Source organism: Onychomys torridus, chromosome 21, assembly GCF_903995425.1.
Source record: "Onychomys torridus chromosome 21, mOncTor1.1, whole genome shotgun sequence".
NCBI lineage: Eukaryota > Metazoa > Chordata > Mammalia > Rodentia > Cricetidae > Onychomys > Onychomys torridus.
Window position 1 is genome coordinate 47,755,870 of NC_050463.1, and position 27,874 is coordinate 47,783,743.

A 27,874-nucleotide genomic window follows, 5' to 3' on the forward strand; every position below is an offset into this window, starting at 1 on the left:
CCCCACGCTGGCCTCATGGCACTGGGGACTGAACCTGGGCAGGCACTCCGCCACTGAGCGACACCTTCAGTCCCCAAGCAGAATTTTTCAATGAAGATGAACTAGGCCGTGAGAGTAAGCGGGCTGCAGCAGTCTCCCAGATACCTAGAATCAGCAGCAGCTCCTGAGCCCGTCCGAGAGCAAAGACGGGAATGAGCCCCCTGCCCCCTCTGTTGACAATGTCGTGCACGGTGTTGCAGAATCTTGCTTCTCGCTCCTCACGTTTCTCATGAATATGGGTCCCATATGTAGATTCCTAAATAACACATAAGACTTGTAAGACCGAGACCAATTACCCTGGGGAACTCAAAGCTTAGGCATTAAGGAAAGGCTGAGGCTGAGATTCATTTCTTCAGCAATGTGGCACTAACTGGAGCATATATTGTTATAGTAATAACTCGAAAACACAGTAAACAAATTAGAATTCCAATCTCATGATGAACGTTACAGAAAGGGAGCCAGGGAATAGTATAAAATGTTCCTTCTTCCCTCAGGCTAACTGTGCTCCACGTTTATCCCCCTAACCTGGCGAAGTCAAGGCTTTCCGAGCAGACATAGGTAATGTTTCTCAGGTTCGTATTCAAGCCCCTCACAACATGGGAAACACTGCAAAATGCAGATTCCAAGGCCCCGCCCACTCACTGCAGCACCAGGTGAGTCCTAAACCAGGGAAGCCCTGCCCTAAAGAGCAGCCACGGGAAAGGGTCTCCAGGGTCGGAAACCATCTTCCTCAATTTAAGTTTGGTGACCAAGCCCTGGGGAATCTGCTCCGCATGCTGCACAGGGCCGGCACCAGGCAGGGCCCTCATGCTGGGACAGCTTCGTGTTCAAGCCACAGCACAGGGACCAAAGGTACTCGGTGTTCTTATGTGTATGGCAGGCCCAGAAGATGCCCATTCCCCGACACTGTGTCAGCTCTCCCTCTCCCCAAAGTGCTTCTGCGAACACTTCACTCTCCTGTCCTTAAGATGTGCAAACTAATAAAATGTGGCAAGTACCCCGTGGAAAAGGTCAAAGCCATCGCCATGGCAAAGGCAGAGGGACAATCTCTAAAATGGTTTAGTATGTTCTCCTAACAAACTCACCAGAGACAGGCAGGCCTCAGAGAGGCACACCCTGTCTCCTCACACAGTGACAGAGACCATGTTTCTAAAACTACACTAGAATTGATGCATGGCACAGCAAAGGTGAAAAGAGACCAAGAAAATCCTTACATGAAAAGAAATCAACATCAGAAACTTGACGCTGTTATTTTTTTCCCACTAGAAAAGGTTCTGATTACATTACACTAACTGTAACCCAGTCCATTAATACTTACAATGATAAGGATGTCTGGCTTAATATTAGGAATTTCAGCAGCCATTAGGTGTCTATCTTCTTGTCTTGAGAAATCACCTGTATACAACAGCTGTGAGAAAACATAAAACCAGAAAATTAAGATTTGGGAAAGGATCCGTTTACTGGCAAGCAGTTGAATCCTGAAGTCTAATAGTAAAATTGAATTTAAAATAGAAACCCCACCTGCCTACACCTGAGGAATGTTAGATGCAATGCTTGCGTCTAATTCTAAATGTGTACCTAAGTCACGAAGGCCACCCTGCGTTTCAATTAAAAAACATACCCCATCATCACCTCCTCACAGATAACCTACGTATCAGAGCAATTCCCAGTGAGAATTCAGATCTGCACTCCGCTACTTCCTGTTTCTTTTTGGTGCCCTAGAACACAGGACAAGAATGAGCAATCCGATGACACTGTACACCTCAGTGTGCAGACACTTCAAAGAGCTGAGCAGCTACAATGTTTCACTAAGACCTGGTTCTCCACTTTCTAAAGCAGAATCACTGTAAACTTACAAGAGAGAAGCCAAGGCTCCCCTAGGTCTCATTCAGTGGGTATTATAAAAAGCTGCCTAGTGACTCTGGGGAGTATAGACAGCCGCTCTGGAGTCTAGGATCCCAGGGCCGGCCAGACAGTTCAGCTAGTAATGGTACCTGCTGCCAAGCCTGATGACCTGAATTCAATCCCTGGAGCTCACACAGTTGAAGAAATCAACTCCAAGTTGTCCTACCTACCCACCTACCTACCTACCTACTTACCTACACACACACACACAACACACACACACACACACACACAACACAAACACACACACACACACACACACACACACACACACACACACACACACACAGATTCCTTAGTCCACTCAACATGGCTGTGGAGCTCTGTGCTGACTGACTGACTCCCTTTACTTCCACAGGCCACCCTGTTTAGGTGCTTCCCTGAATCCTTCCACATCACGGACATACACACCAAGTCATGTTTTAATTTAGTTAACTAACTTTAGTTTACTGTGTGTGTTGGCGGGTAGGTGGGTGCATTCCACAGCATGGGGGAGGTCAGAGGGCAACTTTGGGAGTTGGATCTCTCCTATTGTGGACTCTAGGATGCATGTCCTCAAGCGTGTACAGAAAACACTTTTACATGCTAAGCTGTCTCGCCCATCCTGTTTTAGTTTAACAGGAGCAGCAGCAAAGATGGTTTCCCCAGCATGTTTTCTGAAGGCCCTGAGGCGGGAGCCAGCCTGCTGCGCTGGGAACTTGCTGCTCTGATGGGGAGGGAGTTGTTTCAGGGAGTTTCCGCACCACTCCTCTTGGGGAGAAGGGGCCCAAGCTAGAGCATACCTTTACTCCCGCAATCTCAATCATAAACATGGCTGCTCCCAGGACGTGGCCGGCATGGTAACACCAGAACTTGATCCCCGCCACCTCCTTAACTTCATGGAAGTTGATGGTTTCGATTTTGTCCATGCTCTCTTCCAAGTCTGTCTCAGTGTACAGCATGTCATCTGCCGATATGTTGCTGAAATTGTAGGTGACATATGGATGCAATGTTTCTTAATGGCGCCGTACACAGGGTGGGGCTCAGGGATAGAACATGTGCCAGAGGGCACAAGGCTCCAGGTTCAGTCCCCTCACTAAAAACAGAACAGCAACAACAGCCCTACAGCACTAGAATCTCAGATGTTTCCATAATCATAACACAAAGGTGTGCATAGCTACAAAGCTTAATTGTGAGCAAAGCGTGACTCGAGTGTTCTCATACATTAGGACACAGTACTCCACGTATTTATTTACTGACGTGCTGGGCACAGGATGTGAGGTCACAGACGCCAGGCAGGTGCTACACCGGAGCTACATTCCTGGTCCTTTCTCTTGTCTACTGTCATTCTGTGGAACCAGGCTGCTCAGGCTGACCTTGAACTTGCAATCTTCCTGTAAGAGCCTGAGGTGGAACATGGGTTTGTGCTAAAGGCCCAGCTACACAAATCACTCTTTAGTAAGGTATTTCTCAACTTCTACCTCCGACATTCCCGAGGGAATAACATCCATACACATGAACATGTAGCAGACACTCTCTGCTGGCCTGGACGAGGACTTCTCAGTGCTGATAGAACACCTCCTCTGTATAAGAGGCAGACTCTGTAGCCACATCGATGGCTCCAGGGGCAGCTGTCTCTTACTGGGACCTTTAGGTAAACAACCTCTATGTGCCTCATGTGCACTGTGTGTAAAATGGGATTTACAGCGGAGCTGGCGTCTTGAGTTGGTGAGGGTTAGAGGGACTGACAGCCCTGAGGACTACCCGTGGTTCAGGGTAACAGCATTAGCAATACGCTGCATCTGTCCAGCCCTTTGTATTTACATACCATGAGCAACAAACACCATGTCAGCTACCCAAGTAAAAGCCAACTGCTGAAGGCTAATACTTCCCACTGTAGGTGTCCCAAACATGCTGGGCCCTTTGTGGTAGAGGAGTGGGCATTTCTTCCAACTGGTGCCAACTTCCCCAGAGAACAGCATCATCTAAAGCAATTCTCTCTGGTCAGACTGTCCAAAGAATCCACTATGCTTAATGCAGTCAGTCTTAAATTAATAGAATGGCCAAGTGCTACCCACAGAGTGTTTCTATATCAGACCTTTGGCGTTCTAGATGTGACAGATTCAGAAGGAAACCATAGACAGTCGGACAGTGCTGATGCACAAGGTGTATGCCGAAGTTAGATCACAGCATCCTTCTAAACAATGTGGTCTGCATCTGAACTGCAAGTATGGGGTATAACCTGTACAGCCCAGTGGAGCGACTCACCTGACTTTGACGTAGTCCGAGAGGAGCCATCTGTAAATAGCCTTTGTGGCGTGAGTCATAAACGTCCGTCCTTTGAAGCTGGTTTTCTGGAGGAACCAGGGCAGAGCCCCACAGTGATCCAAATGAAAACTGACAAAGAAACAGGCCATCAGCGCTCCGGACACTAGAAGCCAACACCCCATTGAGTTCCGGCCTGGCAGACAGAAATGTGCTAAGCACGTAAGGAGGCACCTCAGCTCGCTCCTACCACGCAGTCTAGGGATCAAACTCATGTCAGTCTTGGTAGCTAGTGCCTTTACCCTCTGGGCCTTCTCGATGGCCCTCCTCCTCTATTAGTAATTAATTAGAGGGTAACAATGTAAACCACATCTACACTTGGCAGCCAGAATTATAAAAACAACTTTCGTGAAATAAAATTGAAACTTGTCACCATCTTTAAATAAATTTCTTCAAGACAGTCTTGCTGTGCCGCCTACGCTGGCCTCAGACTTATAGCAATCCTCCAGCCTCAGCCCCCAGTGTTGGGATTACAGGTGTGCACCACCACGCCCTCCTTCAGTGAAGTTCTTTGTTTTCCGAGACAGGGTTTCTCTGTGTAACAGTCCTGGCTGTCCTGGAACTCACTCTGTAGCCCAGGCTGGCCTTGAACTCACAGAGACTCTCCTGCCTCTGTCTCCCATGTGCTGGGATTACAGGCAGTGCCACCTGGTGACGTTCTTCCTGAGGAAGGTGACAAGGCAGTAGGGACTCCCGGGACAGGCTCCTCGGTTTCATCTGAGGATGTCCCAGAGGACGCGGGCTTTCCACCACCATACACTGCAGCACCCACACCTGCTTCCCAGCCAGCTTCTCGAGGCTGGTGAGAGAGCGGTGCTGGTTTAGACTTAGAAATCTGCACTGTGTTTCCTAATAGAAAACAGCTGTTTTAATTTTATCTTATTTTTGAGACAAGGTCTGACTATGCAGCTCTGGAACCTGGAACTCACTGGGTGGATCACACTGGCCCCAAACTCACAGTCACAGAGACCTGCCTGTCTCTGCCTCCTGGTGCTAGAACTAAAGGCCTTCACCACTACTCCTGGTTTACTAAAAAACACAATCTGCCCGTCAAGATGGCTCAGAGAATAAAGGTACTTGCCAACAAGCCTGACCATAGAGTTCAACCACCAGGACCCACAGTGGGAAGAGAAAAGCAGCTCCCACATGTTGTCCTCTTATCCACCCATGAACACTGTGGCATGTGCGTACACACACAATGTAAACAAAAACCCACACCAAATCCTGGGAAGACCGACCTTCACAGAAGGGCCTGAAGAATGACGCTGTCAATAAAGGGAACTTACTGACTGATCAACAGGAGGTCGATCTCCGCTGGGTCGATGAGGTCAATGTAAGGGAGAGCATCCATTCCTTCCAGGCCAGGATGGATCCCACAGTCCAGCTGAAGGAGGAAAAACCCAGCAAACAGATCACAACGGGCTACAGATCTGATGACAACTCATCCAGTAGACACTGAGACTGCACTCAGAGGAGCCTGGGGTGTGTGCATTCAGAGGAGCCTGGGGTGTGTGCATTCAGAGGAGCCTGGGGTGTGTGCACTCAGAGGAGCCTGGGGTGTGTGCACTCAGAGGAGCCTGGGGTGTGTGCACTCAGACCTTGGTCTCAGGAAAAACGAGGGTATGCCCGAAGCAGCTCTTACAGGTAGACACAGCTACCGTTTAGCAGCACAGGATACAGACAACAAGACATCACTGGGGTTCACAACACAGATGTTTGTAGGTTTGGAGCACTTCTCCCACCAGGGAGAGCACTGTCCTACAAGCTGATGCCGGGCTTTAGTCTATGGGGTGGTGTTATTACCAAGTGAACAAATTCTTAAATGGATGACTCTGGTGGGAGCTGGAAGGATGGCTCAGTGGTTAAGAGCACTGGATGCTCTTCCAGTAGACCTGGTTTGACACCCAGCACCCACAAGGTGGCTCACAACCATCCAAAGCTCCATTTCCAGGGGATCCAACGCCCTCTCTGGCCTCCGCAGGCACCAGGCACAAACACGGTGCACAGGCCAAACATCCATACAGACAAGTGATTTTGTAAAAGAGGTGACGCTGGGTACTTATGCCTGTGTTTAAGACCAAGCCAAGTGTGAGGAAAAAAGGAGACAAAGGAACAAGAGCCAGTGCCTTGGGAACCGGTGCTTCTGACCCCTTCACCTTGCAGCAAGGAGACGGACCTGGCAGAGAGCCAGCAGGACAAAAGCAGACTCACATTCAGGGCATCTAAATCCTTGATGTCTTCCAAAGGGGGGGGGGGGGGGGGGGGGAGTGGTCAGGTTATCTAGACACTTCAGGAATGGACAGGGTAGTAGAACAGTCTGGCAGGTCTCGTTGGCAGTTTTACAGCCTTACAAGTATCTTTTTAGGATACTTGATGCTTTTAATTACTAAGCACAAGTGTGTCAGGTTCTCTCATCAGTGTTGGCTACATACATGCACACCTCTTTCAGCTGATGCTACAGAGACAACTGGCTCACTAGGACAGACCTAACAGCCAGGACAGAGAGGGCTGCACCGTTTTCTTGACTATACAAATAATCACTACCCAGGCTAGGGGTGTGAGTCAGCGGTAGACTATGTGCTTGGCATGCACAAGGCCCAAAGTTCCACTTCCAGTACCAAACAGCAACAACGCCACCAATAACACTTACCATGATTTTTCTCCCTTTGAACTCCAGAATAATGCATGATCTTCCCACTTCTTGGCCCGCACCGCTGCAGACATTCAGAGGGAGAAATAAAATGATTAAGAAACCATTAAAGCAGCCCAGAGCTGGGTTTGGTGGCACGTGCCCGCAGTGCCAGCACCAAGAGTCTACAGCTAGTAAAATCAGTGTGCAGTGAGTCCTGCCTCACTGCACCCCACTAACATTCAACACGATAAACTCAAACTCTCTCACGACTTCATCTGAATTCCTGAGACCGGTGACAGGTTCTACCCTTTCAAACAGAGGGTGCATGCCCGGGCAGGAAGGGGTGAAAGGCAGTCCTCCGGAGGGAACTGAGGGATGTTTAAGATGTAAATGAGAAGTCACACAACACCAGGACAGATGAAGCCACCATGTCACAGCCTTTGGTCCTGAGAGCATCGTACCAAGGAGTCTGGTTGGTCACCCACACTTTCAGCCCTTCCCTTTCTGGGCACATCTTAAGCTAAACCTAACCGCTTTTGATTACATTTTCCCAAAAATCTAGCTCACAATTCACTCAGTGCTCTTAAGCGTGGTCCTAACTGCCCAGGACAGGGATGTGCCTGATGCAGCGCTGATCAGACCTCAAAGATAAGATGTTGTGGTCTAGCAGCAAAGAGGCATGAGATAGACCCAGGCATACCCATCCACACTGGGATAGCCATGGATTAAGAGAATAAGAAACAGGGGTGGTGGAACTTTCCTGAAATCCCAGCACTCAGGAGGTAGAGAGAGAATAATGTTGTCTGGTGGGCAGAGCTCTATGAATCTGAAGCCAGTTTGGCCTACAGAGAGCTCCAGGACAGCCAGGGATACATGGTGAGACTCTGGCTCAAATAATAAATGAATAAATTCCATGGTCGTTTTCATCCCCAGTTAAAATTCCCAGATTCTTATCTACATGAATTCTCATTTCATTCTTTTGTTTGTTTGTTTTTTTTTCCCAGACAGGGTTTCTCTGTGTAGCTTTGCGCCTTTCCTAGATCTCACTCTGTAACCCAGGCTGGCCTCGAACTCAGAGATCCGCCTGCCTCTGCCTCCTGAGGGCTCATTTCATTCTTAAGCCAGCTTGCCCACAGAGGTGTCTGTCTGCCTGTCTGCATTTCCTTCCCTCCCATCTACTCACTCCATTCACCAGCTGTTCCCAGCTATGTTTCTGAGATGGTCCTTGTGGCTAAGTGTGAGCAGCTCTACTCAATGTAACTGGTCCCCCAGCAGCTATTACCCCTTTGTTTAAGAGCTCCGTCAAGCAGCTTCAGACTCCACACTCCGGTCTGTCCTGCTGACTTTCCCATTTTCCTCACTCCTCTGCCTTGGTGCTCCAGCCTCTGAATGCTGGTATTCCCAAGTCTCTCCCGAGACCTCTTCCCAACTTCATGGTCTTTATGTCCATGAGTCTGACATGCTGATGCCTTCAGAGTCTGAATCTACAGCCCAGACTGTTCTGTACTCTAGACCCTGATACATACACCTGACATTTAAGCCTCTTTACTGAGTAAAGTATCTGCCAGGTACTTCACGTTCAATATGCCAAGGTAGTTTTCACAATCTCCTGGACTGGCTCTTTCTTCCTGGAATGTTCTGCTCTTGGCTATGACATGCCTGACTCCTTTAGATCATTTGGGTCTCAGCTCAGGTTTCATCTTCTCAGAACCTTTCTCAACTACCTACTCTAATGTATCTGTTACTGCAAGCCTCCATCTGCCAGCCCACATCATGGCAGTGTAACACAGATACACGAAGGTATTTATTTATGGTGGCTCTCTCCGGAGACATGTCTACCTTGTCCACTGCTGCAATGGGGTCTGAGACATTGGCCAAACTTCCAAATCAAGCCTTAGAAACACTATGCCAAGTGAAGGAAACCAAGCACAAAGAGCTCGTATTGATTGTTTGTATGAAATGTCTCAAAGAGGCAAAGCCACAGAATAGGAAAATGGGCGGATGGTTGCTGAGGGCTAGGGAGGGTGGGGAGAAACGAGTGTGATTCCCAGTGGGCTTTATAAAAGAGGGTAATGAAAATGTTCTGGAATTAGGCACCAGTTTAGGTAAAGGTTATAGAATTCCTCAAATACACTAAAAGTCATTGAAGCTGACCATGATGGCACATCCTGTAATCCCAGCACCTGGGAGACTGAGGCAGGAGAACTGCCGTGAGTTCCTTCCAGGCCAGTGTGGGCTACATAGCAAGACCCCATGTCAAAACAAAATACACTCCCCACCAAAGCACACACTGAACTGCGCAGCTCTATAAGCTGCGTGGTGAGTTTCCTCTCCACAGCTTCCCCACAACAACAACACCAAACTTCTTTCCCTGTGCACCCAGGAGCCTGGAATGTACCGTCTGTGCTCCATGACTATCCCTTCAGATAACATCCGAGCAGTTAGAAAATCCTCCAGACTCCACTTCTGAGCTCCCGGGACCCAATTCTCCCCAGCCCATCCCCCTCCCGTTCCTGGCTACAAGCCCAAGTCACTCAGAACTGGACCAGGTCGATGACAGCCGACCAGCCTCTTCACTTCAGCCATCTTTTTAGTCGTCTACCACACTGCAGTGTTTTGTTGTTTTCTTGTCACAACACTGATTGAAGCGAACAACACATGTTGCCACTTCACCCAAAAGTGATGTTTTAACTCTGCCCCTTCTTGACGGCTCAGTGGGTCACTAGCAAAAGGCCTACTGAGTGCTTTTAAAGGGGTTGGGGTCGGGGGCAGTAGCCACATTCTTTTTTTTTTTTTTTGGTCTGTGTTGTTTTGGTGCCTGTCCTGGATCATGCTCTATAGACCAGGCTGGCCTTGAACTCATAGAGATCCGCCTACCTCTGCCTCCCGAGGGCTGGGATTAAAGGCGTGCACCACCGCTGCCCAGCTAAAATAATGAAACGCTTTACAAATTTGCGTGTCATCCTTGCGCAGGGGCCATGCTAATCTTCTTTGTATCGTTCCAAATTTAGTGTATGTGCTGCAGAAGTGAGCACGGCCACATTCTTCATGTAATCCCCACAGTATGATTGCTTCAAATCCCTTGCTGGCTCACTATAATGGGTGCGATGCATACTCAAACTCTTCAAATCTTCATAAGGTGGGCCCTGATAGCCTGCCCCAAGTCATCTGCTATCTGTTAACCACAACCACAGTGAACTGGCCATGAGTTGGGACCACCCTCATCTTCCCCTGGAACACTCTGGCTCCTACACTGTCTTTAATTTCCGATGGATTCTTTACCACTTATCAGTCACATTTCCAGGATGCATGAGATATCCTTGCCTCAGTCTGTTAGAAAGTCCCGTTTCCAGACTCTCTGGCTCTCAGCACAGTGCCTACCTGTACTCTTGTAACAGAAGTCAAGTGAGCATGATTTACTGAATACTGCCCATGAGCTTCCCTCCTTACAATAGCTGTTTCCATGTGAGGAAGTGGATTCAGACAGGCTACTTCCCTATTAAATAGAAAGACTGCATTTCAGGTGTGACTCCAAGGTAGCTGAATCCTGTTTTTACAAACTCATCTCAGGCCTCCCCACTTTGTTCTACAATCTCACCAAAGGAGTGAAATCGGTGAACTCTTAGTCCATGCCTGGTGAGGTATGTGATACTTGCTTAGTGTGTACAGGGGGACAGCAGAGACACGCGGGTGCCATCATTGGTCAGTGCTCAGTAAATCTTAATGAATGGGTAATGGAGCTAGTTTCTATCTTCTGAAAACTGTACACATGCATGCGGTGCTAGCTAGTATCTAAAACCGCGCAATAGTCATGTGTGGGGTCAAACCGCTCATCTGGACCAATACGTTCTTCACCTTTACATGCCTGAGGCAATTCTCTGCAAACTTTCCAGGAACGCTGAAAGCCATTTCCACTAAAACCAGACTTTAGCGCTAATGGAGCGCGGAATTTCTCTCCGTGACACCTCTGCTTTCTCCTCTGCAACTTCCTCCCACCGTCTGCTAAGGTCTGAGCTCTGAAGGTCCACACTCAAGTACGGCGCGCGTCTTTACCACCCCGGCCACCAGAGCACGTGAGGGGTCCTGGAGATAATTAGACAGACGCAGTTTTCCCTTGCACACTCCTCCTCTACCGGCCGGTTCCCTCAAGACGTGACCTGATGTGCGAGATCCAGGCTTGTGCTAATTGGCAAACCCTTTCTTTACGAGGCGCCCAATGACCTGGATTTTTTTTTTCCCCCAGCTCCCCTGAGACTGAAGGAAAAGGAAAATGACATTCAACCTAGCAGGCCCCACGATCAACATTCTCCAAACCCCTGGAGCCTGGGAGCTGGCCCCGCAGCAGCCTCCCCGCGGCGAACCCCTGGCTCTCACACATCCGGGGGGCTTCGTCCCTTACAGGGGTCGGATCAGCAGCTGGTCGCTCTCCTCTGCGGGAATCGCGGACATCCTGGCAGTCTCAGGAGCAGCGTGGACCAGGAACCCGCCGCCGCAGTCTCTCAACTGAAAGCACCGCCACGGCGAACTAAGGAAGAGAAAAACGCCCCCACGACCACCAACACACAACTTCCGGCGCCCTAAAGCGCCCAGAAGGAAGCTCCTCCCTCCAACTTCCGGTCTGAGAACACGATTTTCCCCAGGTTCCCCGCGGCGCGATTAGGAACTGGAGGCGGGGCCTGAAGACTGCGCCTGCGCAGAACTGGGGCGTGGCCTAGAGGATCAGGAGCAGGAGAACTGGCAAAGCTGGAGCTGGATTTCGAACCGGAGTAGCCGCGCGGCCGCTGCTGCTGGACCATCCTACACCCTGCGAGGCGCCGGAGGCCCCCGGACGAACGAACCCAGGCGGGGAGGTGAGAACCGGGCCGGAGGGCGCGGGTAGGTGGGGTCCCCCGGAGCCCGCCATCTCCGGTCCCACGCCCCGAGGCGGAGGCACCGACTGAGTGCAAATCGGGGAAAGGAAGAGGAGCCTCGGCGCCCGGTCAGGGAGGGACCCGCGTTCCCGTGACAGGTCCATCGCCCGCCTCCCCGAGGACCAGGCTCAGCAAGGGCCCTGAGGCCTCCCTCCCTCTGACTGCTGCTGCACCCCGACACTGGGGTTGGAGTTGGCTGTCTACATCCTCACTCGTGCGAGGCGTGTGTGCAAAGAGCTTTGGGACCCTGCTCTTGTCTGGGTCCCCAAGTTAACTTTGTGATGTGGGACAAGTTATTGAATCTCTGGCTTGGCTGCCTCTTGTGCATGCAGCTGGGCGTTCCCACTACTCCGGAGGCGCAGAGGACGCGAGGGACCCACTGCTCCTCCTGGGCGGGAGTGAGGACTAGCGGTATTTGGAGCGCCTGGTGCTGCATTTGGCGATGTTGGCTGCTTTAGTACTAGTTGTGTTTGGGATATCACTTCCCAAGGCAATTCTCAGAACCCTCCGCTAGCCTGTCTATCCACCAAGAACAACCCCAGCCCCGCCTTGGACTAGTTAGTTGAGAGAGCGAGAGTTTTAAATAGAAGATGGCTGTGATCTGATCGACACTCAAGATGTGGGTCCTTTAGTCCAAACTAGAAGTCCAAGGAAGGCTTTCTTAGAAGAGGCCTGAAATAAGTTATGAGTGGCGAGTAGCTGGCAAGAGACATAAAATGAAGAGTTCTGTGGGAGGAGAAGTTGGAGCACAGCATACGGGAGCATAGATAGCACCGCTGAGAACCAAGGCGGCTTTGCGTTCCCGAGAGATGAACTGAGGGTGTAGCAGGTGGTGGGTGGAGAACCTTGAGTGTCTTGCCAGAGAGATTTGACCTTCAGTCCGTTACTGTGGGGAACCAGTGAAGGCTTCAGTGGTCTCTGACCTGTGTTTGAAAGAACTCTTTGTCATCTTTTTGGCTAAACTCTGGAGGCAGATCTTAGAGCCAAAAGCCCTGTAGGACAAGATCACTTATCCCAAGAGCTGACTCAGTGGTTAAGAGACTGCTCTTAATGAGGATCCAAGTTAGGTTCCAAGCACCCATGTTCAGTGGCTTAACACCAGTTTCAGAGAACCCTACTCCTACATACACACACAGCCCCACCTCCAAGGTAAAGGCTTTTTAATCCACAAAGTATCTTCAGTGGGTTTGTGGATTCCTTCAATGTGTCAAACTGTGTACTTGGGCATTTTCTATAGATTGAAGATTTATCACATGCACGAGGAAAAGAATGCCATTAATCCAGCAAAGATGTGGGGCTGGTTACAGTGCACTCTGGGATCCTGAAGCTTAATTGGATGTGGGGGCTGAAGAGCAATGAGGGATTGATGATATTCTGGTTTCTTTCTTAATTGCCTGAGTAGGAGAGATGAGGGAGGAGCATGTCTGGAGGGAGGTGGGTATGTTCAGCCTTTGGCAGCTTTGCATTTGATGAACCTGTGTAACACCCAGCTGGTGGATAGCATCCCCAGGCTCACTTTTATGCATGAATAATTTAGAATCGACGATAATTTGCTTAAGTACCTGCAACCAGAATAGCTGTAGATACCAAAGACCAAGCAGTTCTTTCCCCTCAAGTTCCTGGATTCATTCTGGGAAGCAAGTTTTGAGATGTTACAAAGGCCTTAGTGATGTCCAGATCATTGCCAAGGTTTGTGGGTATGCTTCAGGATTCTACTAACAAGAGAATCAGATTTTATTTTTAAGTAACTTTTAAAATTAATATAAAATAAGTATTTATTGATACATATAATCATAACTCCACATCTAATGAGTTCTGTATCCTCAAATTCAAACAACCCCAGATAATCATTTATTTTTTGGGGGGTGGGGGGTTGTTTTTTTGTTTTGTTTTGAGACATGGTTTCTCTCGGTAGCCCTGGCTCTCCTGGAACTCAATCTCTAGACCAGGCTGGCCTCGAACACGGAGAGCCTAGTGCTAGGATTAAAGGGGTGACACCAAGGCCCTGTGGCAGATTTTTAAAGCTGCATTGTGAAAAGGAGACCAACATTCCATTGTACCAAATAAGTGGAGCCTTCCCCCCTTATCATTATTTCCTAAATAACCCATCAGAACAACGATTTCTGCAGCACTTACATGAGCTATCAACCTGAGGTTCAGCTCAGCGGTGACTGCTTGCCTAGTTACACTACATAATTTAGAACTGATTTAAGGGGTGTGGGAGGGTGTGTATGGGTTATAAGCATTTTGTGCGGTTATGGAACTGATCCTCTGTCGATACCAAGAGGTCTGCACTAGAATATAATATGCCCGAGGAGGTCACCAACAAGTACCTTAACTATCACAGGTGACTTCATGGTGCTGCTGGGCTAAGCTGGTTTGGCACAGGCCTGGGAATAGGGCTCTGCTGCCGTCAGTCCCTCACTGCAGGCATCTTTGGGTGTGGAGTCATCCTTTGCAGCAACTTCTGCACGACCTTTCACCCTCTTTGCTCCCACCCCAGGCGGTTAGTCCCATGGCGGGCGTCCAGCGAGGGTCTGCAGCGCAGACATCTGGCCATGACCTTGACCACTCTGGAAGCACCTCTATAGACTGTTACACTCAACCATGCTTTCAGGCCTTGGACACTCTCTCCTCCTGGCCCTGCCCTTTTCTCTTTGAGTTTCTCATTCCCTCAAGAGAATGTTTGTTCTCCAATAGTTTGATTTTTCTTATATCTACTCACTCCCACTAAAAATGGACACACACACACCCCCAACACACACACACACATACACACACACACACACACACACATACACACACACACGCACACGCACACGCACACACACGCACGCACACACATCAGCTTTGTCCTGTGCCATGAGTTCCCAGCACCTAGGTGCTTCCTGCCTGTCTTAGGGTTTCTATTGCTGTGAAGAGACACCATGACCACAGCAACTCTTATAAAGGAAAGCATATAAATTAGGGTGGCTCACTTACAGTCCTTTATCATCATGAAGGGCCATGGCAGTGTGCAGGAAGACAGAGTACTGGAGAAGGAGTTGAGAGTCCTACATCTTGCAGGCAGGCAACAGGAAATGGTCTGTGACACTGAGTGGTATCTTGAGCGTAGGAGACCTCAAAGCCCACCCCCACCGTGACACACTTCCTCCAACAAGGCCACACCTCTTAATGGAGCCACTCCCTGTGGGAGCCAATTTCTTTCAAACCACCAGACTGCCTAATCAGGACTGAGTGAGAGGCTTTCTACACTCTTGGGCTCAGGCTGCCATGGCAAGTAGCCTAGCCGGTGGGCTGAGAGTGGGCTCTACAAGAACCAGCAGGAGCTCCGAGCTTGTTTTCAGGTCCTCTGCGCACTACCCATTTTTCTTCCTCTGCTAGGTCCACTGCTCAGCCTGGAAGGGACTGGGTACACCGGGAAGGGAAGCTCCTGCGTAGATCACTGTGTGCAGAACCTTGGAGAACACCACAAGTAAGTGTTCGGTTCTGGGGTTGGGAATTTAGCTCAGTGGTAGAGTGTTTGCCTAGCAAGCGCAAGGCCCTGGGTTCAATCCTCAGCTACACACACACACACACACACACACACACACACACACACACACAGAAAAAAAAAAAAAAGAAAAGAAAAGAAAAAAAAAGAAAGTGTTCAGTTCTGGTGTAAGCATGATCTGTTGAGATCAGTGTTGGGTAAAAATGTGTCAGGCTTGTCTTACTCAAAAATTCCGAGTTGAAAATTGGGTCAAGACTCCCTCAATACAAAAATATAGACCGTACCCCACCTTCAAGTCCCTGCTTCTTCTTGTTGCAGAGGGTTGAGGAGCTGACACCTAGGAATGCTTTTCATGTCAGATTTTTATTCCCAGGCCTTTCTCTATGAACAGAAAAATGCACATTTCCCCAGGTGTGGTAGTCCTGGCCTGTCATCCCAGCGATTGGGAAGCTCAGACAAGAGCATCCATCAGGAGTTTATGTTTAGCCTGGGCTACATAGCCAGATTCTGTCTCAAGGACTGGGGAAGAGGGCATGCTGGTGCATGCCTATAATCTCAGCATCCTAGAAGTAGAGGTGAGATCAGGAGTTTGGGATCATCTTAGGTCAGACATTGAGTTCAAGGCCAGCTTGACCCGAGAGACTCTGTCTCAAAATCTTGGGGGTTGGGGTGCCAGTACTGGTGCACAGTCTTTATCTGGGATGTGTAGATCCTTTCAACTCTTAGTCCTACCACTGCACCAAGTACCTGAGGTCACTGGATCTCAGGGTCTTGGTTATAATGTGTCATGCATTTCAGTCAAATCTTGAATCACCTCAAAAGTAAGGCATCTGGATCTTTGAGAATTGGGTGATTTGTGTTAGTTTGGGAAAAAGTACTTTTCACCTATCAATACAGACAGGGATTTTTGATTTGTTTTTCACTTTTTGTAAATATTTCTAAAGAATTATTTATTTTTATGTGTATTAATGTTTTGCCTGCATGTGTGTTTGTGAGCCACATATGTGTCTGGTGCCTACAGAGGCCAGAAAAGGCATCAGATTCCCTGGAACTGGACTTATGGACTGTTGTGAGCTGCCATGTAGGTGCTGGGAGCCTACAAGGTCCTCTACAAGAGCAACTGCCCTTAGCCATTGAGCCAACTCTCCTGCCCTGTTTTTTTTATTTTTTTATTTTTTTTTTTACTTGTATGTAAGTATGTATGTATTTGATGTGTATGTATGTCTTTGTGTGTACACACCATAGGTATGCAGGTACCATGAAAGAGCAGAAAAGTACACTGGATCCTCTGGAGCTAGAGCTGCAGGTGTTTGTGAGCCACCTGATATCAGTGCTGGGAACCGAACTCAGGGTTTCTCTGTGTAGCTTTGAGCCTGTCCTGGAACTCGCTCTGTAGCCCAGGCTGGCCTCGAACTCACAGAGATCTGCCTGGCTCTGCCTCCCAAGTGCTGGGATTAAAGGCGTGCACCACCACCGCCTCACTGCTGATGCTGATTTCCTTGACTACACTGGACACACTTTTTCCTTGTCCTCCAGGGCATCTTCTCTGGATCAAGCTATGGTGAAAGATGTTTCGCAAAGGCAAGAAGCGACACAGCAGCAGCAGTTCCCAGAGCAGTGAGATCAGCACCAAGAGCAAGGTGAGAGAGAGCGCATGCGCATGCATGGGGTGGGACAGACGCCCAGAGCAATGAGGACGTTACTCCTAACCAGCTTGCACACAGTCCTGGCCAAGCACCTTACCTGGCACTCTGTGTTTGCTCTGACTTTATTATTATTATGGTAATTGTCTGAAATTCTTAAATTCACTCAACTAAATGGGACTAAAGCTATGAGTGGTCTCATTAGAATACACAGATCTGAGCGACTGAGGTGCATGTGTGCCTCAGCACATGTGTGGAGGTCAGAGAGGCAACTGGTAGGAGTTGGTTCTAGGCGTCCGTCTCAGGATTTCTATTGCTGTGAAGACAGACTATGAGCATGGCAACTCTTAGAAAGGAAAACATTTCACTGAGGCTGCCTTACAGTTCAGAGAGGTAGTCCATTATCACCGTGGTGGGAAGTATGGCAGCGTGCAGGCAGACGTGGTGCTGGAGGAGGAGCTTGAGTCTTGATCTGCAGGCAATAGGAAGTGAACTGTGTGCTGGGTGTAGCTTGAGCATAGGAGACCTCAAAGCCCACCCCCACAATGACACACTTCCTCCAACAAGGCCACACCTACTCCAACAAGGCCACACCCACTCCAACAAGGCCACACCCCTTAACGGTGCCACTCCCTATAGGCCAAGCATTCAAACACATGACTCTGGGGGCCATTCTTGTTCACCACAGCTTCCAGGATGTGGATTGTGGGGATAGAACTCAGGTTGTTGGGTTTGGGCAGCAAGTGCCCTTACCTCAGTGACCCATATACAGCGTCTTTTCTCCTCCTTCAGATAGGGTCTCAGGTAGCTCAGGCTGGCCCCAAAGTCACAGCAAGGAGTGCTGAAACATAACCTTCGTCTCCTGATTCTTTACCTCCCATGTGCTGGACTTAGGGGCCAAAATGCTTGCCTCTAAATGTTTTTTTTTTTTAATTTAACTTTTTAAAGATTTATTTTTAGTTATCTGTATATAAATAAGAGAGGGGTTACATGCAGGTGGGTGTGGCTACCCACAAAGCCTAAAAGAAGGCATTGGAACCCTGAAACAGGAGTTATGGTGAGTTCTGAGTTGCTGTGGGTGCTGGGAACTGAACTCGGGTCCTCTAGAAGAGCTGCACCATTTCAGCAGCCCATAAAATGTTTTTGTTTTGTTTTGTTTTTGTTTTTCGAGACAGGGTTTCTCTGTGTAGCTTTGGAGCCTTTACTGGAACTCGCTTTGTAGACCAGGCTGGCCTTGAACTCACAGAGATGGGCCTGCCTCTGCCTCCCGAGTGCTGGGATAAAAGGTGCGCCGCCACCACCACCCAAAATGTTATTTTTAAATGATAGAAATTGCAGGCACTGAGGGGTGAGACCTCTTGGAGTCTAGGGCTTGTTGTGCATTTAACAGTATTTCCTTCACAGCAAGATGGGTTAAGCTCCATGTACCAGAGACTGTTTGAACATTGCCTGGCAGTACCAGTGGCTTTATGAAACACTCACCTTCTAAAGCAGGGTTTCCAGAGAATGCTTTTTCTAAAGAAATGAATGGTACGGACAGTGGAGTCCGGTGGAACTAATTACATCGTTTACATTTTGGCCACCAGTTCTGTCCTTCTGTTCACATCCACAGCCATGCTGTCTCATAACCCCAGGCCTGCTGTGGGCCAGAAACTAGAGGGAATAATTGCAGAGATTAGGAACGGGGAGACTCCGTCCCTCTCGGTGTCAGGCAGGGACGTTCGGTGCTCAGTGGCTGGCTTTAGGCACAGGATTCTTTTGCGGTTCCATGGAAAGAACAGGACAGCAGGAGGAGGGGTCACAAAGGCTCCAAGTGTAAGGCAGAGTAAGGGAGGGGAGCTGACAGCTAAGCCTCAGACTGACATCCGGTGTCGTGTGGTTGCAAGAGCAGTCACGTGTCATGTGACTTTTGAAGTTTGCTGTGGAAAATGTCTTCAGCTGCCATCTAGTCTGCCGGAATAATCGACCAGAAATTGTGTGTCAGCTCAGCCTCACAAGGAATTTGCATCAGGGAAGACATATGTCTTACTGTGTTTCTTCGCAGTCCGTGGATTCCAGCCTGGGTGGTCTCTCGAGATCCAGCACAGTCGCCAGCCTCGATACCGACTCCACCAAAAGCTCAGGTACGAGGGGCCCGGTGACCTGGTGACTGCTCTTGTGTTTACTCTCCTGGTTTTGTGTGGCTGAGCAAGGCCTTCTGTCTCCTCTCCTCTGCCACTTCTGCGAAGTTCAGAAACTTGGCGAGACGGGGAAAGTGTTGTGCGGTAGGAACTTGCCAAAGGCACTTAGGCAGAGTGTTCTCAGTGGGTCTGAGGGCAAGCTTTCGAAAACATCCCTGCCAATGACTAAGCAGTTTCAAAGCAGCTTTTTAGTAGGCAGTGGGGACTGGATTATACTTGGGTTTATGGTTTTGGCAACTGGGCAAATGTGTTAGTGGTGAGGGGTTTAGGAACCATTAACCTCAAAGGCTGCTTCCAGATACCCTAGTTGAGATGACCGGGAACACACGGGAAATGAGGACGTGTGTCCCAGACATGTGCAGTTATACAACCACCTGAAACTGGTAGATCCTTAGAAATTAGGAGACTCCTAACCGAGCTCTGTAAATAGCTGGTAATTGGAAATGCATTGCATTCATATTCATTTTACCCAAAATAATGTTGTCACATAAAAATTTATTATCTTTACCTCCAGGTGTTAAAAGCTGGCATCGTTTTCAAACAGTGGAAACGGCTGTGCTTAACTTCCTTAGCATGGCAGGTGTCAGAAGTGGTCTGTGGGAGTTTCTGAACTGGCTAGATTCTGTTGCATCTGAGAAGGGACCTCTGCCATTGTTCTACATAAACTTAAAAAAAGAAGTTGGCATTTCTGATCGAATGATAGAACGGTGTCCTGAATCATGAGATAAAGTAAAAGGAACCCCAAGTAGTAGTTATGTATGATAAAGGTACCATTCACTCTCTAGTTGGCTTTTACAGTTTTGTTTATTTTGAACTGAAGGTTATCAGTATTCATTTGCTCCATCATTGATGTTTTATATATCTGGTGTAGCCAGTCACTGAGGAAAAAGCTTAATAAAATTTTAAGTCCCTTCCTCCCTAGTATATCAAGAAATCTTCACTTAGAAACTCATAACTAAGAAGCTGGGAGTGGAGCCAGGTATGGTAGTGCCCGCCTCTAATCGCAGTGCTTAGAGGCAGGTGGATCTCTGAGTTTGAGGCCAGCTTGGTCTACATAGTAAGTTCCAGGCTAGCCAGAGCTAGATGGTAAGACCTTGCCTCAAAAACCAGTAAAAAATAAAATAAAAAGCTAACATGGAGGATGCCTTTAATCCCAGCACTCTGAGAGGCTGGGACAGTCAGCTCTCTGTGCTTCTAAGCCATCCTGGCGGACAGAGTGAGAGTTAGTTTCAAAATGAAATGGACTGGGGATGGCTGAGAGGTTAAGAGCACTGGCTGCTCTTGCAGAGGGTCCTGGTTGGTTCCCAGCTACCGCACGGCAGCTTACAACTGTCTTCAACTCCAACTCCAGGGGATCCATCCCCCTTTCCTGGCCTTCTCAGGGATTGCATCACATTTATTCATCTATTTACTTACTTACTTATTTAAAGAATATTATTATTTTATTTTATTAAGATTTATTTATTTGTTATGTATACAGTATTCTGCCTGCACGTATCCCTGCAGGCCAGAAGAGGGCACCAGATCTCATTACAGGTGGTTGTGAGCCACCATGTGGTTGCTGGGAATTAAACCCAGGTCCTCTGGAAGAGCAGTCAGTGCTCTTTACCATTGAGCCATCTGTCCAGCCTCGTTTACATAGATGCAGGTAGAACACCTGTACATGTAAAATAAAAACAATCTTTAAAAAGAGACAATGTTCTGTGAAGTAGGCACTGCTTTTCAAGTCTATTGTAATCTTAGGACCAAGCAACAGCTTAGACACGTGTGCCGAGTTTCGAATAAAGTATGTTGGTGCCATCGAGAAACTGGACCTGTCTCAGGGGAAGAGTCTCCAAGGACCACTGGACCTGATAAATTATATAGATGTCGCCCAGGTGAGTGGCAGAGCAAAACCTGGTTCCAGTTGAAACCTCTGCCTGTGATGGTACAGCCTTGAAGGAAAAGGTTTCCCTTGGGTCCACTGCAGGGTGCTCGCCATCTTTGATCTCATCCTGGGGCAGCTTTGAGTCACAGACCGTGCAAGGCCTGGAGATGGAGCCTCATAGGAGAAAAGTTTCTTTCTCCAGGCACAGAACTTTTTACTGTATGGGTTTGACTGGTCTCCTGGTTTACTGACGAACTGACTGTGCTCACTGCTTAAACGGTAGATTCTTCTACAACAATCTGTCAAAGCCTTACTCTACTGAACTGCTTTCACGAATTTAAAAACTCGTGACATGGCTGGGCGGTGGTGTTGCACGCCTTTAATCCCAGCACTCAGGAGGCAGAGGCAGGCAGATCTCTGTGAGTTCGAGGCCAGCCTGGTCTACAAAGCGAATTCCAGGAAAAAGCGCAAAACTACACAGAGATACCCTGTCTCAAAAAACAAAAACAAAACAAAACAAACAAAAAACCAGCAACAAAAAATAATCATTGGAGGGCTGGAGATGTAGCTTGGTGGTTAAGAGCACCGGCTGTTCCTGCAGAGGACCCAGGTTCTGTTCCAGGCCAGATGAAGCTCACAGCCACCTGTGACTGCAGCTCCAGAGGACCAACGCTCTCTTCCAGCTCCTCAGGTGCTGCATGCTCACTGAACACATATATGCATGCAGGCAAAAAATACGTATCTTACAAAAATCTATATGGGGAAAAATTAAGATAATGCCATACTGTTTATAAAATAAAATTATAAGATCTATACACTTACCTTTACACTTTAGGAGGCAGAGACAGGTGGATCTCTGTGAGTTCAGGGCCATCCTGGTTTATATAACAAGAGCTCCAGCACAGCCAGAACAACATAGAAAACCTGAAGTCTCTTAAGACATGGGGACTGGGAGTATTAGACATGACATATGACTTTATGGCCATGAAGGAAGTTACCGAAAAGGAATATTAGTGAATCTGTTTTGCAGTTTAGCAGAACTTTTGGTAGAGATCGTTAGTTATCCCCAAATTTAGCTTGGAATATGGTCACTCAAAGTATAAGTGACAAAATGTTATAGGGAAAGACATTCAAAATCACATTAGCATGTTCAAAATTGTATTAGCACCCCCTTCACCCTGTAAGAACGGCTGAATTACTCATCCACCAGAGTTTTGTTTGATAAAATGCCATTATTGACAGTGGCGTTATTTTGAGTCTTAGATAATGTGAGAAGTGATTGGCAGGGTACTACTAATAGTGGGAGGGCCAAGGACTGAAGCATGTGGCCACGGTTCCATTACTGTAATTCATCATTTCCACAAAAACATTTACAATGCAGAGCACCCATTGTCTGCCAGCAGTATCTTTCTTGAGAGAAGACAAATTAGGCAGCATTCTTAGGTGGATGGGACGGGCTGGTTTGCGGGGGGTGAGGTGGGGGTATGATCAGTTAGTTACCACCCACTCTTCTGTCTGTGGACAGCTCAGACTGTTGATGGATGGTTTTATGACAGGAGTTAACTCATCAACAGCTTGTCATCCTGAGCCCGGTATCTGTAGCCACCAAGATGTATCTCGGCAGTCAGACAGAAATCGACTGTGAGAAAGATGTCGCCTGCTACCTGATCACTCCCTGTTCTGATATGAGATGAGCTCTGAGGATCTGTAAACCTAAATAATGTAAATTTTGTTTTGCTTGTTTTGAGATAGGTACATACTCCTGGAACTATAGACCAGGCTGGCCTCGAACTCACGATATCCTTCTGCCTGTGCTCCCAAGTGCTGGGACTAAAAGCTTGTGCCACTCCTGGCTTAATAGTGTAAATATATATTGGCTTTTCAAGACTACATAGTTTTGGTCCCTGTCCTGGATCTCGCTCTGTAGAGCAGGCTGGCCTCGAACTCACAGAGATAAACCTGGGTCTGCCTCCCAAGTGCTGGGATTAAAGGCGTGCACCACCACGGCCCAGCTAGTGTAAATATTTTTAATGTCACTAAGATCTGTGGCTAGGGCCTCCATTTGCCATTAGGGTTAGGGTTTACACCACAAAAGGACAGAACAGTACACAGGGAGTAGATAGGATCTGAATTTGGGGGAAATATTTGTATAGACTGAACTCTAAAGGGTTGGAAGCTTTGATAGTCAGATACCAGAAGCCACTAATCAACCTTAAGATGATTGTGTCATTTTAATGTCTGTGGTATGATGTATTTCACTTTAAAGCAAGATGGAAAGCTGCCTTTTGTTCCCCTGGAGGAGGAGTTTATTCTGGGTGTTTCCAAGTACGGCATAAAAGTCTCAACCACGGATCAGCATGTAAGTGCAGTGTGCTCAGGAAGTACATTCTAGGAAATCGGGACCCCAGCCTTTAAGGGTACACTCGGACTTGGGTCTCCTGTGTCTTAAGTGGTGTTAATCGCTGCCCATTCCTTAGGGTGAACAGGGGCTTCATTTGTATTTCTCACGTGTGGCCCCCAGTGTGTTTCATGCGGGGACCCCATGCCATTCGAAAGTAGCTGTTGGTTGGTGTGGAGGACAGGCAGAGATGAGGACAGCTCAGATGCCTTTGCTCCTATGACTCTGGGTCCAAACAGGCAACTGTGACCCTGAAAGCAAGTCACCCCATAACTAGGCATACTGGTGTCCCTTGGGCTGGGAAGCTGTGCATTCCTTCCCCCAGATCCACGGTCCTGCCCTTTCAAGGCTCCTAATGCGTTCTGCGTGGGGAATGTGTTTCCTGGGAACTGAGAAACACTGGTAGCCAGCTTCCTGAAGGTCTTGCGATTCCCACAGGGCGTTTTGCATAGGCATGCCCTGTATTTAATCATCCGGATGGTGTGCTATGACGATGGCCTGGGAGCTGGGAAGAGCTTGCTAGCACTCAAGACCACAGATGCAAGCAATGAAGAATGCAGCCTGTGGGTTTACCAGTGTAACAGCCTGGTGAGTTATCCTGGGTTGTTCCTGTTCAACAGGTGAAATGGTGACTGAGTCTCCCACAGCTGTCAAAGGCTGAGGAAAGGTTCTCCCCAATGGTGGTCCTCAGAACGAAAACCCACCCCTCCAGTAGCTACTCAGACAGACTGGGAACGGCTCCTGCCGAGCAACAGTGACCCGGGCTGGGTCAGAGCTCCCTCCACTCCTGAGCTGCTGTCTTCTTGGGTTCAGGGCTTAGCAGCAGCCATTACATCTGCCCGTCTCAGGAGAGCTTAAGGCAGGGCAGGTGCTGACGATTTGGAGGGAAGCAATGTGAGGCGGTGGGATAGTTTCCGGAGAGATGTATCATCTCTGTTCTCACTATCCTTTTGTCCATTAGTTCCTTGAGCATCCTGTACAATGTGTTTTGGCCATATCTGCAATAATGTATCTCTTCGTACAATGCAGGAGCAAGCCCAAGCCATCTGCAAGGTTTTATCCACAGCATTTGACTCTGTGTTGACGTCCGACAAGCCCTGAACTCTGCAGTCAAGTGGAAGCTGACCCTGAGAGCTCACCTGGTCCTCCATCTTTCAGCTTTCCATATGCAGCAGTGAACTATTAGAGGGTGTAATGACCAGACCCAGTTTTCTAAAGAAAGTGTAATGTGTAAAATATCAGCCATCATTAAAAGGTGTCGTTAACAGTAGGTTAACTTCCAATAAATTACCTACTTTCTGAGCTAAAAAGAAACGTTGGGGCTGGACAGACGGCTTAGGAGTTAAGAGCACTTGGGTTCAATTCCAAGCACCCACATGGTAGCTCAAAACTGCCTGCAACTCCAGTTCCAGGAGAGCCGACTCCCCCTGCTGGCTTCCTCAGGTACCAGGCATACATGTGGTATACATACATACATGTAGCCACTCACACATACACTTAATAAAATAAGATAAAGAAACCTGTGTTGTCTTTTTAAAATGCAAACAAGCTTAATGAATACTGATGTGTCATAGAAGTTCCCTCTAAATGAGACTTGCACCCTGTACCTTCACAGAGACTTGGGGTTACTTGCTTGGAACTCTGGGTTAGGGGCAGGCATAGGTTTGAACTGGGGACCTCAATTCCACATGACCTTGGAGTGATTACAGCTGCGTCCAGATGAACAGCACCCTAACAGAAGGTCCCGTTGGCACAATACCCAGCACACTCAGTTTATCTCAGTTGAGAGACCCTTAGAAGGACATCTGCTGGCTTTTGCAAGTGGCTTTTAAAGATCTCACAGTCCACGTCCTCTCTGTGGAGTGCCAATAGCTAACACTTTCAAGATGAAAACCATGTCCATTTAAAAGTACTTTATTTTTTTCCCAGTCAAATGACTGGTTAACAGGAAGTCAATTTATTAAACATGCTCTAATTATAAATCACGGCATGAAGGACAATGAAAATAATCCGTTTAGGTTATACAGTATATACAGTTGCTCTGCAACAAGACCAGAGTAATCAAGTGAATGAACTGAATATCATACATCTCAAAATAGCATTCTCGGCTGCAGGTCATGCTCCACCCTCAAAGGATCACACTAATCTGTGCACCATGTTTCTGAGTCATTTTTCTCTCCAAGTCAGACCTGATGGAAATGGCAAAAAAATAAAATAAAATAAAATAAAAAAGCCCAAATTCCACAGCTGACGCTTGTGAAATGTAAACTTTAAATATAAATAGGTATCTACAGTGTTTTCTTCTCTATTTGCAAAGAGCAAATGACTAGGAAGGATAATTGGGAGGGAAGTCAATAGGATTTCTCTTCGGGTAGAAAGCACTCTCCACTACCGCCCAATAGCACCACCAGAAAGTGGAAAAAGACTCCCTAGGCGTTTAAGTACCGGTGAACCCGATAGGTTAGCTTGGGACTGGAGTTAAAATGTTGACATAAATCAACTTGATTTCTCAGAGAGCTGGCACCAGGTCACCAAAGACCGATGATACAGATGCGTAGGGGGGTGGGGGTCCGCTGTCAGAGAGGTATTGGGAAGTGCAATGTGCAAAATGCATCTGTTCACGCTCTGAAGTCTACGGGAAAAGTCACTAGGAGGGGGGCTTGAACGTTGGAAATGAACAATTAGTGTTGGCGGGGGGGACTGACCTTAATCACAGATCTAACATGTTTTTACCCAGAATCTGAAAGACAGGAGACCATCACTGTATGGCATCCTAAAACATTCCAGTTTGTCCTGTTCTCTTTGAACCAAAGAAAGGGAAGGTCCTGCTTGTCAGAGCCTTGCACCAAGAGTCAGGACGGCACTGCTTCAATCAAGTGTACCAACTGGACAGCATCACTGCCTAACAAGTCAAGCCCACACTTCAGCCCGTTCCTTTTGCTCATACTCCAGCCTTTGCTCACGCCCATGCTTGCCTCTTTACTCCGAAAGAGCGCCAGAATCGCCCATATCCCCACTATGACTTTATGCTTACAGTTATCAAATAGAGGTATGACAGTCAAGTTCATGAAACTAATGAGTTTTGATTTTTATCATACACAACCTAGCTACCCTCCCCCACCCCGCATATTGTAAGTTTAAATGTTAGGTGATGGCCTGGCATAGTGTAACTGGGGTGTTTGGGGGGGGGTACTGGGTTCCCCAGGGTCTATGGATTTCTGATATGCTCTTGAATACAAACAACTGGACAGGCTAAATTTCAAGACAGTGTAGCTACCGTTCCTTTCGGAGAATCCTATGAAAGACAAGACAGGAAGCTAGCTAAGCAGGTGTCCTCGGGAGCTGGGAAGGCAGCGGCACACGCCAGGGCACGGCAAGGCATGTGCTGCTTGCCATGGTCTGCGCCACGCGTCCTTGTATACAGTTGCTTTCTGCGTGACGGGGGACGCTGAAGGAGGCAAATCCTACAACACCTGGGGCAGACAAGCTAGTGTAAGGGGCTGCTTTGCAATCTGTCACCCCTAGTCTTACGAACACCGGTGCAGAACAGACGGCTAATCGCTATGTCGTAATTACCCATCAGCAGCAGTAGGCCAGGTATGGCTGATCACAACAACGGGTCACACGTACATGCAGGAGGTCATGGCAGCTGCCACCTCAGGCTGGGGCCAGAAAAGTACACGGCTAACATGTAAATTGCCAAGTTGCTTTAAACAGACACTGGCTGGGTTTTCAAAGGAATATATGTCTTTCAAGGTGAATGGATGGATGGCATTTGTGGATAAAGTTCAGGGTACGGCAGCATGGTACTGGCCTGCTAAACTGACTGTGCTAACGTGAACCGACATCAGAACCGGGTAGAGGAAAGCAGTAAGAATCCCCCAAATTCATTTAAGCATTTTTTTAAGGTTCAGCTACTCCTGAAAATGCAGGATCCTGGGTCTAGAGTTAAAATAGCTTTTTGTCCCCTCCCCTCCCCCCTTTTTAGGAAATTCTGCTTTTCCTAGTAAAAGTATAGCAATGTTGCGTGAGAAACACAACCTATAAAAGGAATCTGCTTATACATAAAAAACTGCCTTTGAGTTTTCAGAACAGAACTGGGGAGAGGCTGGGCTGGGTCCGTGAGACCGGCTATAGCTAGTCTTGGTACCAATAACAAAACGGAACGAATGGTTAAAGGAAGGCCTTTTGTTCAGTAGCAGTTTAGTCAGCAATAAAGTGCACAAATGAAACAGGGAAGGCTCCTCTGCGGCTGGGGTCTCCGTCGATGTGGCCAATCTGAAACGAGCAAGTTTGGGTTACAAACATTACAACCTCGAAGGGTCAACACAACAACGTCTGTTTGTTCAGAGGGATTTCTTCTGCCAAGCAATGACAGAACAACAGCTAGGCCATGTTTTCCTTCTTCCTTCCCACCTGTGTTTGCTTCCTTCCACACGCCCTCACACACACACACACCCCCCCCATGCCTGCAGGTGAGCACAGATGTTGTCCCTGGGCCCC

General features: G+C 48.1%; 3 protein-coding genes and 2 non-coding genes across 13 annotated transcripts in view; 1 reads left to right on the top strand and 4 right to left on the bottom strand.

Moving 5' to 3' along the window:
• Cpsf3 (cleavage and polyadenylation specific factor 3) overlaps positions 1-11,532 on the bottom strand; it is a 29,240-nt gene extending 17,708 nt beyond the window's left edge. The window contains exons 1-7 of one of the 2 annotated variants that reach the window (XM_036171454.1): positions 11,280-11,530; positions 6,899-6,962; positions 5,535-5,632; positions 4,192-4,320; positions 2,727-2,904; positions 1,358-1,447; positions 145-295 (exon numbers count right to left, since the gene is read on the bottom strand). In XM_036171454.1, the coding sequence (XP_036027347.1) occupies positions 145-295; positions 1,358-1,447; positions 2,727-2,904; positions 4,192-4,320; positions 5,535-5,632; positions 6,899-6,962; positions 11,280-11,329 (760 nt within the window). In that variant the 5' untranslated portion in view covers positions 11,330-11,530. Of the gene's footprint in view, positions 1-144; positions 296-1,357; positions 1,448-2,726; positions 2,905-4,191; positions 4,321-5,534; positions 5,633-6,898; positions 6,963-11,279 lie in introns of both variants that reach the window. The other variant, XM_036171455.1, reaches the window with a different exon arrangement.
• On the bottom strand, positions 9,506-9,637 carry LOC118572088. Its single transcript, XR_004943458.1, has one exon. It is a non-coding gene; the product is annotated as a small nucleolar RNA SNORA21 (small nucleolar RNA).
• On the bottom strand, positions 9,809-9,915 carry LOC118572067. Its single transcript, XR_004943443.1, has one exon. It is a non-coding gene; the product is annotated as a U6 spliceosomal RNA (small nuclear RNA).
• Positions 11,533-11,561: 29 nt separating the features above from the next.
• Itgb1bp1 (integrin subunit beta 1 binding protein 1) lies at positions 11,562-24,641 on the top strand. The gene is made up of 8 exons (XM_036171461.1): positions 11,562-11,730; positions 15,175-15,265; positions 16,820-16,923; positions 18,971-19,049; positions 20,850-20,983; positions 23,240-23,332; positions 23,810-23,959; positions 24,401-24,641. The coding sequence occupies exons 3-8, from the start codon at positions 16,852-16,854 to the stop codon at positions 24,470-24,472; spliced, it is 600 nt and encodes a 199-aa protein (XP_036027354.1). The 5' UTR covers positions 11,562-11,730; positions 15,175-15,265; positions 16,820-16,851; the 3' UTR covers positions 24,473-24,641.
• A 628-nt stretch (positions 24,642-25,269) lies between these two features.
• Positions 25,270-27,874, bottom strand: part of Asap2 (ArfGAP with SH3 domain, ankyrin repeat and PH domain 2) — a 155,922-nt gene continuing 153,317 nt past the window's right edge. For all 8 annotated transcript variants that reach the window (XM_036170344.1, XM_036170340.1, XM_036170339.1 and 5 more), the window contains one exon: positions 25,270-27,649. In XM_036170344.1, the coding sequence (XP_036026237.1) occupies positions 27,575-27,649 (75 nt within the window). In that variant the 3' untranslated portion in view covers positions 25,270-27,574. The remainder of the gene's footprint in view (positions 27,650-27,874) is intronic.